We start from the raw sequence: 12552 nt of genomic DNA, 5'->3' as shown, positions 1-12552 counted from the left end.
TGATTAAAAAGAAGAAGAGAAATATGAAAATTGTTATACTTTTGCGATAGCGTTTGGATGCCTAAGCTCTTGCGTTCTACTTGTAGCTCAGAAACACTGTTTAAAATCAAATATCCAAACAGTACATTAAAGGTCTTTGTCAATAACAAAAACTATTTCTGAATGTTGGTCGTTATAAGCTGTCAGTCTGATCCAACATCGACCCCTTTGTGCTTGAAGAATTCTTTGGCCTCTGTGATATCCTGTAGCCAATGAAATAGCCAAAGGACACTGAATTAGCAAAAAAAATAAACGATGCCAACAATAAATAACGCTGGACTCTTATTCTTAATCCAAATTCAGCATAACGAAAATAAGACCAAGACCAAATTTGGCAAACAACTTTACTCATAAGTAGTACCTTCTGCAACAGAACTGCTTCTTGGGGGCATGTAGGAAATTGCATTAGGCCGACTCCAACCATTAATAGACCATAGCATCCGAGGGATACAACAAAGTAGATCGGTAGCTGTACGGTAACATTACCAAATCAGAACACAATCCTAATTTCAAAATAACAAAAAAAAATCAAAAGAAGGACAAAATTGTATGTTACTCACCAACCAAGTGTGGCTTCGAGGAATAATCGCAGCCTGCAAAAGACCAATCCAGAAGGCAGAGATTGCCGCCAGGAGGCTCAAGATCTTTACTATATGCTTCATTTGTCCTTGAAGTAAAAGATTATGTAAAAGAGTTTTAAGTATAGCAGCAAAAAGAAATACAGATATGATCACAACACTCTCCTAGAAGTTGTAGAGCATGTAAAATAAATCACTCAACGAGCCTACTAAAAAAGAACTAGTAAATCAGTGAACTACTCAAAATTTCGTAATTATCATGATCAGCAGACAACCATCAAGAGCAATCTATTACATCACAAACTCAAACCACATAAAAAGTATCGATCGTAGCAATAATTAGTTACTAGATGGAGTCTCAACAAAGCGAATGACTTTTCACGGTGCCATATGTTCACTAACACAAAGACGCGCGCATGGTTTCTAAACATCATTACGAAATCCAGCCGTCAATTTGTACCTCTACAACACTGACCTCTGACTGGGATAAACCAAAATGACTTCCCCAGTTTAGGAACTCAATTGATTAGAGAAACCTAAATCCTAAGTAAAATGACCTGCTAAGTAATTGAAAATCATCTGACTTGTAACACCATAACACACAATTTCCGATTTCTGATATTGATTAGATCCTATCCAAACTGATACAAAATCAATAACTTCCCACAGTTCATAAAGCCACACTTGAGGAACTCAAACCTTAATCCCAAGATTTGAAATTCTCTAATGCTGATCATGTAACATCATAGAAGGTAAAAAAAAAAAAATATCATAATAGTTCCTTAGCACTGAATTATCTTTACAGCACACCAGCATAGACACACACAAAATCACCGATTTCACGATAAATCCATGAGAAAGCCATTAGAAATTCGCAACAAACCGATCCAAAAAGAGATGTTCCTTCCTCTAAAGTAAATAAATCGATCCAACAAACAAAAAAACGACGACGAATAGAATAAACTCACAGTTGATCGATGAGATCCTAATCAGCGAATCGATGCAAATCAGTTGGAGAAGATCGATCGGAGCGTGAAGAACAACACAAGTAGTCGCCGCCGACGACGATGAATCAACGATCGTATAACAACCGGTGAATATGCAAATTAACTTTAGAATATATAAACGGTGTCGTATAGTCACTACTTTTATTTGATCCAATCCAATTTCGGTTCATACTATATCGGTTTGATACGGTTACAGATCGGTTATCTCTTTTAAGTTCGAATTAAATTTCAATTTGGATGTAAATTGAAAGTGCAGTAATTAGCATTTTCACAAACTCAATTCAATTTCCAAATATATAATTTGTTTAATTCTTGACCAAAATGGAAGATTGAACATTCGGTTTTCGAATCCAGTCCGACCAGTACTAAAAAGTCGTACTATCATAAAACAAACTAGATTTTGTTTTATTAATACAAAGGTCTGTTACACCTAGTAGCTGCAAACACATCATCATATACGTTACAAAACGTAATTATTTTCGTCAAACACGTAAAAAAGAACCTGATATTACACAGTACTCGTATTACGTTATTAGGCTTTTGTTTATATCTTTCAAGAGACCTCAGTGTGACGCAGATAGCCTTTCTTTGAGGGAAGATCGGCGGTCTTGAAACCCTGAGGAAACATCTTTTTGGCTTCTTCGTCCGACACGGCAGGCGAAATCACAACTGGTTCATGCGGTTTCCAGTTAACCGGAGTGGCGATCTTGTTATTGTGCTTCGACGCCATCAACAACGAGTCCAAAGCCCTCAGTACTTCATCCATGTTACGTCCCGTGGTCGACGGATACAAGAAGCTCAGCTTAATCTATATCACACAAATCAAACATCAACCAATATAAAATCAATAATCATACGTACATGCAAATAATATGTGAGAATGAGATTATTACCTTACTGTCAGGACCAACAATATGGAGGGCACGAGACGGTCCGTTCTCGATTGGATCAATCATGTTAAGCTGAGGAATGATCTCTTTGTTCGGGTCTGCGATTATCGGGTACTTCACCTTGCTTCCGAGCTATATTCCATATATGTAACAAATTAGTCACAACCCAAATATAGCTAACTAGATCAAAGATTAATTTAGTTTTGGTATGCATGCATATTTATAATATATACCGCAAAGGCTTCGATATCTTTGATCCAGTCTTTGTGGGACTGTACGTCGTCACAAGACAAACCAAGGAGCTTAACGCCTCTCTTCTCGAACTCATGAGCGTATTTAGCCATCGCACCGAGCTCCGTGGTACATACCGGCGTGAAATCCCCTATATATCCGCCGACAAAATTCAAGAATTGTAACAAAAATCATAAACCGGACTAAACCAGTTTAATCATGCCTAATCTATATACATTAAACGTATATACCGGGATGAGAGAAGAGGACGGTCCAAGAATCGGCGAAGTGGTCATGAAGCTTGAACTTGCCATGTGTCGTCTCCACTTCTAGGTTCGGCACTGTGTCTCCTAGTGTGATCCCTGGCATTTTTATCTAGATATATATAAATGACTATATATTTGTATTGATGTTAATGGATGTAGTAGTAAGGGGAGATTGAGCTGATGATCGGTTATATAGGAGATCACAAGCTGGTTAGGTTCGGCGATCAAAGTCAATAAAAAGAGAGAGAGAGACTTGATGATGTTCAAATGAGGTGCATGCAAAAGACCATCGCGTGGCGTCTTTGCGAATTGGGTTCACGCCACGTGTCTTGTACAATCTTCAAAGTTAAAATAAAAACAACTCTTTTCTGTTTCGAGAAAACTTCAACGCAGTTTGTTGTATCCTTTTTATTCCTTTACTCTCAAAAAGTTGTCGTCTTGTTTAGCTTCGTATGGGCCGAGACTATGGTTAACGGGCCCGTGGATAAGTTTATGACTAAGACGCCGTCGTTGCTTGAAAAGATTAGATCCTCGGACAGATCCTTCTATTAAGGGAAGGGGAGAAGAAAGGCTAAAAATCTGGAAGCTCTCTGTCTCTGTCTCTGTCTCTCTCCCGCTTAACGCTTCTCTTTGCTTATTACATTCTTCTTCCTCTGGTTCTTTTTTCACGGTCGCTTTTCTTTGGTACGTTCTCTCGATTCTAATCACGCGCACACACCCTTGTTTATGTTAACCGTGCCTTTCTCGAAAGTTTGGAACTTTTTATTGCTTTGGATTGTTTTTTTGGTTTCATGCTTCTTGTTTCTGGTCTTCGTGTCTTCGTACCAGTTTAGGGTTTGTTGTGTTCATATTAGGAACGTTATTAGAAGTTTTCATTTTTGAATTATTGCTACTCATAATATGAGCTTAAGAACATTGAAATATCAATATGAAGAAGAAGATTTTAGTACCTTTAGGATTGAGCTGCTAAATTGATCGGAACAGTAGCTACTCAAGAAGCTAAAATTCATTTCTAGTGACTCTTTAATTTGTCAAAATAATAGAGAAGTCAGAGAAGTTTTCAATTGAAACTATGTTTGTTGATTTTTCTTTATGTTGGATACTCATTTGATCATTGTATTGTTTTCCTGTGATATATTACGTAAATGGAGGTGCAAAATCTATTAAACTTTGATTTAGATCCTGGTCCAGTTGATCAATCTATATTGGTGTTGCAATATGAGCATAGGTCAGCTGCTATATGGGAAGACGAGGTTTGTACTAGCTACTAGTTAGCCATTTATCTTGTTTCTTGTTTTGCTTCCGGTGTTAAAATTGTTAAAATATTCGAGTCTTACTTCACATTTTCAGGTTCCCTCCCCGTGAACTGACATGTTGACATGTCGGATCCTGGTCCAGTTGATCAATCTATATTGGTGTGGCAACATGAGCATGAGGTTTGTACTAGTTAGTCCTTTTTCTTGTTTCTTGTTTTCCTTCTGGTGTTAAAATTATTTTCCTTTTTTCCTTCATAAATCACTACAACAAATATGCACATTGTTAACCAGAGAAAAACGCTATCATAGGTCTTTGATAGCGTTTTCATGAGCGCTGTTTTAGGGCACTGTTATTATATGTACCCCATATACAATAGCACTTATTACGTATGCTATGTTATAAAAATATAACATAGCTTTAAGAAATTGCTATATTATCAAGATCATAATTTTGAAAAAATTTATACAACATTTGTTTTTTCGTGCTATGTTATAGTTTTATAGCATAGCTCTAATAAACTGCTGTATTATCAAGATTATAATTTTGCAAAAATTTATACAATATTTAATTTTTCGTGCTATGTTATACATATCTAATATAGCTGTTGCGAAATGCTGTTTTATCTTGTTTACTGTGCTATGGTATATTCTTTTATCATAACGTTTACCTGTACTTTTATAGCATTTTCTGATATGTGATTATAGCACACATAACCTGTTTTATAAAATCTCATAAAATCTGATTAATAAACGTCTCAGATCCAAAATACATAACAAAAGTCTCAAGAACATCAGTTTACCATCAAAGTCTCAAGAACATCCAAAATAAACAAGCAATCTCAAGTACTTAACATTACACAATAAAACCATCAGTTTAAGACATAATGACCTTGTTCTCTGGCCAAGCAATGCAGGAGCTAAGTGCATCTTCAATAATCTCTATTTCATCGGATGGCCTCCAAACTTTTACATTTTTCACCTTCACAACATCTATCCACACTTTAACTGCATTAGAACCCAAGCGAGTAAAGTGAACCTTATGTTCTGGATCATTTGTTCCCCATCGTCCTTCAGCCACAACCCTATTCTTTTCAGTTAAATCCATCAACTTGCACTTCTTATTCTCCTTGGAAATAACTTTATTAATGCGCTGCCATGTTTACAATATAAACCATCAGTCATCATATAATTAACAAAAACAACTTCATAACATATGAAAACACTTACTGGAGACTTCCTGAGAGGAGACTGTGATGGTAAAGTATTCTTTATTGGTGATATTGGACCCGTTGCATCATCAACAGGAGACTCAGAACCAGATGCAGACTTAGAAGACATAGATGCAGATTTGGCCTGCGATGCAGCCTTTGAAGCTGTTGCTGAAGTTTTGGACTCTGTAGCAGACTTAGAAGCTGTGGCTGCAGACTTGGCCTTTGATGCAGACAAAGAAGCATGTGATGTAGCATTCTGACCAGTTGGAGTTGAGGGATTTTCAAAATCAACCTTACTCAGGGGCCAAGATACGTAAGCCATCAAACAGTCCTCAAGAAATGACATTTCAGCTGTAGGTCTCCATAGTGATGTATCAGGCTGCTTTACTGAATCCACAAATACTTTAACTGCTTTTGGTCCAAGAGGAATTCCGTTAACCAACGCACTTGGTTCTTGTGTCTCCCAACGCCCCTCAGCAACAATGACGTCACCCTTAGACAAATCCAATAGTTTACATTTGTTTCCTTGTATACCCTGTTAAACACAATCAGTAAACAAATCCAATATAATTAATTAGCATTATAGACAGGGGTAATACATTGCTAACACATTGCTAGAAATTATAAATACCATAGGGGCAATGTCTTCCATTTGGATGTTGTTGTCTACCAGTCTACACTTATCAGTTGGCCATGCGATTATATGTCNTATATATATATATATATATATATATAAATGAATCAAGAATCTACTCTTGCACATATATGCCTTCACAATCAGATCTAGCATATTCAGCTTCATCCATTTCAGTATCCATGTCAACATCTACTGGCAATGGACCAATTATATCTGCATTTCCAGACTGAACATCTTCTTTACTATATCTTCTTGAAGCACCTCTCATAACAACAGACCAACTTGATCCATCTTCACTTGAATAAAATACTTGCTTTGCTTGAGATGCTAGAATATACGGATCCTTCTGAAAGCTTACTTGGCTCTGATTTAAGTTAACAAGTGTGAACCCATCTTCCACTTTAACTCCATTACCTTTTACTGCCCAGTTACATCTAAATATCGGCACATAGAACACATGGTAGTCCAACAATATGATGTCAGTAATTCTCCCATAATATGACACCAAATCAACTACTTGTGAAGTATCCTTAGCACTAGATCTACACATAGCCGTTGCCTCATAATAAACACCACTGTTCTGACTCTGCCTTTCAAGTGAGTATGTGTGAAAACGTTGTCCATTAACTATATAACCAGTATAGGACCTTGCAGTACACCGTGGACCATATGCTAGCCATTTAACTATGTCTTCATGTCCATCAGAAGTAATAGATATCTACAAAATTAAACAGACTAATCAAAATTATGAATGAGTCTACTATAGATTTATAAACAGACTCATCAAATTCATAACTTTACTCACCTGTCCTTTTAACCAAGCAGCAAAATTCTTAGAATGCATAGACCATAAATATGTTGCATCACGTCTACACCTTGGATTTGAGTCTTGTAGATATTGCAAATGCATACTACCAAATCATAAATACGAAAAGAAACTATCAGCAGCATAATTTTGACCTTATAATTTATAAGGAATGAAATACACAAGTAACTTACTCCACATAATGATCAAAGGCAGCTGTATTTTGAATGACAGCAAGATGGGCTATATTCTTCTCCATTTCAGTAAGAGTGAATGACGTTCCTGCTGATATTGGACGACCTTCTAATATAGAGCTGTTCACATACTCTACATTCCTCTCAGGTTTTTCTTCTACATTGGTTGTCTTTTTCAGAAACTCATTACAAAACAGCATGCTTTCTTCTGCAAGATATGACTCTGCTATACAACCCTCTGGTCTTGCAGGATTTCTTACAAAATCTTTTAGAACTTTCATATACCTCTCAAATGGGTACATCCACCTAAAATGCACAGGTCCTCCTAGTCTAGCTTCTCTTCCTAGATGAACAGTCAAGTGTACCATGATATCAAAGAAGGTTGGAGGGAAAAACCTTTCAAACATACAAAGCGTTTCTACAATTTCAGCTTCCAATACTGTAATAACCTCAATATCAATAACTCTCTGACACAAATGATTGAAGAATGCGCATAGCCGTAGTATTGCTGTTCTAGGACCTTTTGGTAACAATCCTCTAAGTGCAACCGGGAGAAGCTGTTGCATCAAGACATGATAATCATGTGATTTCAGACCTCCTACCTTACACTCTTCTACTGAAACTCCTCTTGAAATATTAGAACAGTATCCATCTGGACCTTTAAAATGAAATAGTCGTTTGCAAAAAATCTTCTTCTCATTCTTGGACAAAGACCAAGGTGCTGCTGGAAGATATGTTCTCTTTCCTTTTGTGGTAGGATGCAACTCTTTTCTTAGACCAAGATGTTGAAGATCCTTACGAGCATTAAGACCATCCTTAGATTTTCCACAATGCAACAATGTGGATACAATGCTGTGAGTCACATTCTTTTCTATGTGCATTACATCCAAATTATGCCGTACTGGTAGATCCTCCCAATAAGGCAGAGTAAATAAAATGGATCTTTTCTTCCACCTTGATAACTCATCTTCATCTACTTCTACTTCCTCATCTTCATCGGATTCACTTTCATCATCATCACTGTCAAACACTGGTTCTTTATAGACAGTTCTCTTTCTCTTCATCCCAGCCTTTTTCACATTTCCGAAATCATTTTGGAAGTTTTTCAGATTCTGATGAACTTCATGACCAGTTAAAATTCTTGACTTTCTCCTATGCTCAACTTTTCCATCAAACCAAGTCTTCTTTTCCCTATATCTGTGTGTTGGAGCCAAACCTTTTCTATGACACATGTAGACATGTTTCCTGCTAAACTTCAACCACATACTATCAGTATTTTTCCCACACATAGGACATCCCATTTTACCTTTTACTTTACAACCAGCAAGATTTCCATACGCAGGAAAATCACTAATGGTCCAGAGAAGCATTGCCTTTAGAGTAAATGTACTTTTACTAAAAGCATCATACGTTAGCTCTCCATTCTTCCACAGATGATTCAAATCCTCAATAAGAGGTTCTAGGTAGACATCAATATTATTACCTGGTTGTTGTGGACCAGGAATCAATAATGTCAACATTATATTCTCCTTCTTCATACAAAGGTGAGGAGGCAAATTGTAGTTTACCAATAGCACAGGCCAGCTACTATAATTACTATTCTTCATGTTGAATGGATTAAATCCATCTGTGGACAGCCCAAGCCGTATGTTCCTTTCTTCAGCTGCAAATGAAGGATACTTCTCATTCATCTGAGCCCATGTAACAGAATCTACTGGATGTCGAAGTTTTCCATCAGTGCTCTTGTTAGTGTAATGCCACCGTAAGTCCTTAGCCATGTCCTCTGATCTGAACATTCTCTTCAGCCTTGGTATAATTGGAAAATATCTTAATACTTTCTGTGGGACACCTTTCTTTACCTCATTAGTCCGCTTATTAGTCTTCCACCGTGAAGCATTACATTTGGGACATTTATCAAGCTTCTTTAACTTCTTTCTGAAGAGGCAGCAATCATTAACACATGCGTCGATCTTTTCATATCCCATATGAAAGCTCTTTAAAAATTTCTTGACATCATACAATGATGTGTGAAAGACATTACCATCTGGCAACATGCTTGGCAATGTCTGAAGCAGTTCATTGAAGCTCTTATCCGACCAGCCATTATGTGTCTTAATCCTAAACAAAGTCACAATAGCCGATAACTTGCTGTGGTTTGAACAGCTAGGGTATAGTGGGGTTTCAGCATCCCGGATCTTTGCAAGGAACTCATCCTCTTGTTGGTCCTCACCCTCTGCAATCTCACTTAAGTCGCCCACAGGTTGGTCAGCTAAGTCACCTCTAAAAGCCAACTCTTGATCAAAAAATTCAGCAGCTTTATATAACTCAAAAACTTCCTCATTCCACTGAGTTGGTTTACTTTGAAATTCATCTACTGACTTCACATCTCCATGATGATACCAATCACTATGCACCTTGTATGCCTCATCCATCCCTCTTATTACAAGATGCTCAACCACAACACTGTTTAACTGTCGTACTACATTACGACAGTCTTTACAAGGACATATTATCATTTCTATGTCACCTAAAGCCGCAGACACATCCCTTACAAATTTCCAAGCTCCACTTTTATAACCAGGATCAGCTCTTCAATGGATAATTAAAGAAAAAAATCATAACTAAAAGAACATCTTAAAGTATCCAAACCCAAAATAAAACCTAATTATGAAATATAATTCCTTACCTGCATAGATGCACCCATGCCTTGTCCAACATTATATGTTATAATATAAATTTTAACCTTTATAGATAAAATAGAGATACATATTATACAAAGCTCACATTAAGCAACAATTCAGACAATACTGCACTACTTCAGACACATACAGATGCTCTTAAACCAATATCTAACTGTGTAAAATCTCACTAATCTAATCACTATTTATACGAATCAGACTCAAAGGACAAAACATAGCAATCACCAATATTCGTGTGTAATAATAATGTTTAACTATTGGTTGAGTGATACTAACCTGTTGTGTGAGTACAGAGAAATGAGAAGCTTCAGTTCCCCAACATTTCAATCACCAACACTTGGGAAAAAAAAAAAATCGTTCAGTTTATGAAGGCGCAAATACTCAAATCCAAAAGCTATTTTTGAGTCAAATCTGTAAATAATCGAACCCTAACAAAACAGATGGATTCGAAACTCCACATTCTCAAAATCTGTAAATAATCGAACCCTAAAAAACAGATAACGAAATAAATCTAGATAAATCGAACCCTAACAAAACAGATAACTAAATCTGACCCTTATCGAAATCAAAAGCTGTTTGAAATCACAAATAATCGAAACAAATAACGAAATTAGGAGGAAGAAGAAAGACATGCCTCAAAAATGGATTCGAGCTATCAATTGCGATGGATATGGAGATTTAGGGCGAAATTGGGGCTTTTCACAAACGGCGAAATTGGGGCTTTTCACAAACGGCGATAAAACTGAAGAATTGATAAGAAATTTAGAAGAATTTGAGCACACACAGAGAATTTAGAAGAAGAAATCTTCTTAGGTTGAGCTTAGGTTGTAACGAGAGAGAGAGAGAGAGTGTGTCGAGTTTTTGGGTTTTTTTTTTATTTGGCGATTAAGTGAATAATTTCACTAAGTATTGGCGGACAAAAGTCACTTTTGTTTCCCGCTACATAATTTTCCTATCATAGCGTTAATAAGATGCTATTAAAAAGTAAGCGAAAAAAAATCTCATCTTTCATAGCAGTGACGGAAAATGAGCTATATCCGTCTGCTATCAATGTACATATTTGTTGTAGTGAATCTTTGAGTCTTACTTCACATTTTTAGGTTCCTCCCCGTGAAGTGTCACACTAGGGCTTTTGTACTAGCTTTGATGAGTGGTTTCCTATACGGAGATAAGTCTAAACATGATGTGGCGCTGACGTTTCACCCTCTGCTAAGGGACTTTAATGAAGTGGCTAAACTTAGCTGGGGTATTGCTACCTTAGCACTTCTCTACAGAGAGCTGTGTCGGGCAAGTAAGAGGACTGTTTCTACCATTTGTGGTCCTCTTGTTCTGCTGCAGTTATGGGCATGGGAACGACTGCATGTTGGTCGTCCAGGAAGACTTAAAGATGTTGGTGCTTCTTATATGGATGGCATAGATGGTCCTTTACCAGATCCATTAGGCTGCATGTAGGTAAAATTGTATCGATGGGATATCCAAAATTGTATTGTAATACTAGTTTCCATAATTTAGGTAGATAATCAGGCAAACTTCTTTACTTTACATAATCCCCTGAATAATTCTATTTAAAATCCTTTGTTATTATTGATTTTGCAGTTCTATCAAACTCTAGTGTTATTGCGAACATGATTTTCCATATATTTAGTCACTAACAACAACTTTCAACAATTTTCCACACTTGAATATACATGTGGTGTTTTAACATGAGGTGTCTTGCTGGAGAACAGCCTCATAAGTGGGCTCAATACCTCGCTTAGGCAGAATTCTGTTACAACTCTTCATGATGACTCCATTTTAAGCAGTTGAATTCCTTTAGCGAGACGTCCAGAAACTTGAACTTGTCATGAAGCTTGAACTTATCATGTGTTGTCTCCACTTCTAGGTTCATCACCGTATCTTCTAGTGTGATCCCTAGCATTTTTATCTTTGATATATAAATGAATATATTTGTATTGATGTTAATGGATGTAGGAGTAAGGGAGAATTGAGTTGATGATCATTGATCAGTTACATTAGGAGATCACAAGCTAGTAAGGTTAGTGTTGAATCTAGAATTCACACAATGAATTTATTTGAGTGGGGGACAAATTCACTTAAAATCTCCCTCTAAAACAATGGATTAAAACTAGAAAATAAAGAGGGGTTTTGATCTCTTGAGAAAGAAGTTAGGGTTTTGCCCAAGAACAATGAAGAACTAGGGTTTTTGTATTAATTGCTGGATACTTTACAATGAGAGGATATCTCCCTATTTATATGAATACATTGATTATAAAATAAGTCTATTTTCCTTAAATCTCTGATCTTCAAATATGGTAAATTTCCTCTTCTGATGATCTAGTCGGGCTTAGGGGGCGGTCTCGGAGGTCGGTCAAGTGACTTCGCCGAGCTTCTGCTTTTGGGCCAGTTTAGCTAGCCCAAAAAGGGGGTCCCTCGGTTTAGTTAATGTACAAAGTCTATTTGGTTTACCTTTGGTTTAGATCGGTATGTCGTGGGTGCTAAATCCCGCACCAACAATTAGTCCCCCCCCAGTTCGGTAGATTCGATTATCCATTCGAGTTTCCGAACTATAGGAAAAAATATTCGATCTAAACTTTAGGAAAACTGAATTCCGAGCACGCAAACTGATGTTGTGCGTCAGGACTCGTCGCCTCGTTAAAACCTTCTCCGGTAAACCACATGGGAGAAAACCCGAAGTAAGGAAAAAGAGTACGAGTCATGATCCTAACGTCTTTAGCGCCC

The 12552-nt window shown here is 37.0% G+C and overlaps 4 protein-coding genes across 8 annotated transcripts in view; 1 reads left to right on the top strand and 3 right to left on the bottom strand.

Annotated features, from left to right (window-relative positions):
• Nucleotides 9-1728, bottom strand: LOC104742319 (dolichol-phosphate mannosyltransferase subunit 3-like). The gene is made up of 4 exons (XM_010463314.2): nt 1586-1728; nt 600-706; nt 401-508; nt 9-242 (listed from the first exon to the last, which is right to left on the bottom strand). Exons 2-4 carry the CDS (start codon nt 699-701, stop codon nt 183-185), a joined length of 270 nt encoding a protein of 89 aa, XP_010461616.1. The 5' UTR covers nt 702-706; nt 1586-1728; the 3' UTR covers nt 9-182.
• LOC109124606 (1-Cys peroxiredoxin PER1) lies at nt 2001-3228 on the bottom strand. The gene is made up of 4 exons (XM_010463313.2): nt 2997-3228; nt 2748-2896; nt 2518-2646; nt 2001-2432 (listed from the first exon to the last, which is right to left on the bottom strand). The coding sequence occupies exons 1-4, from the start codon at nt 3112-3114 to the stop codon at nt 2178-2180; spliced, it is 651 nt and encodes a 216-aa protein (XP_010461615.1). The 5' UTR covers nt 3115-3228; the 3' UTR covers nt 2001-2177.
• LOC104743939 (serine/threonine-protein phosphatase 7 long form homolog) overlaps nt 3438-12552 on the top strand; it is a 37287-nt gene continuing 28172 nt past the window's right edge. For 2 of the 4 annotated variants that reach the window (XM_019235916.1, XM_019235917.1), the window contains exons 1-3: nt 3439-3695; nt 4163-4264; nt 4362-4447. In XM_019235916.1, the coding sequence (XP_019091461.1) occupies nt 4383-4447 (65 nt within the window). In that variant the 5' untranslated portion in view covers nt 3439-3695; nt 4163-4264; nt 4362-4382. Of the gene's footprint in view, nt 3696-4162; nt 4265-4361; nt 4448-12552 lie in introns of all 4 variants that reach the window. The other 2 variants (XM_019235918.1, XM_019235915.1) reach the window with 2 other exon arrangements.
• On the bottom strand, nt 5643-10574 carry LOC104742315. Of its 2 annotated transcripts, XM_019235920.1 has the most exons (4): nt 10090-10574; nt 7115-9703; nt 6921-7026; nt 6219-6833 (listed from the first exon to the last, which is right to left on the bottom strand). In XM_019235920.1, the coding sequence occupies exons 2-4, from the start codon at nt 9628-9630 to the stop codon at nt 6228-6230; spliced, it is 3228 nt and encodes a 1075-aa protein (XP_019091465.1). In that variant the 5' UTR covers nt 9631-9703; nt 10090-10574; the 3' UTR covers nt 6219-6227. The 2 variants fall into 2 exon arrangements, 1 of the variants encoding a protein (XP_019091465.1); XR_002035127.1 differs by lacking the exons at nt 6219-6833; nt 6921-7026; nt 7115-9703 and adding an exon at nt 5643-6013.

The sequence above is a fragment of the Camelina sativa genome, chromosome 14 (assembly GCF_000633955.1).
Source record: "Camelina sativa cultivar DH55 chromosome 14, Cs, whole genome shotgun sequence".
Taxonomy (NCBI): domain Eukaryota; kingdom Viridiplantae; phylum Streptophyta; class Magnoliopsida; order Brassicales; family Brassicaceae; genus Camelina; species Camelina sativa.
This window is presented reverse-complemented; position numbering and strand designations above follow the sequence as displayed.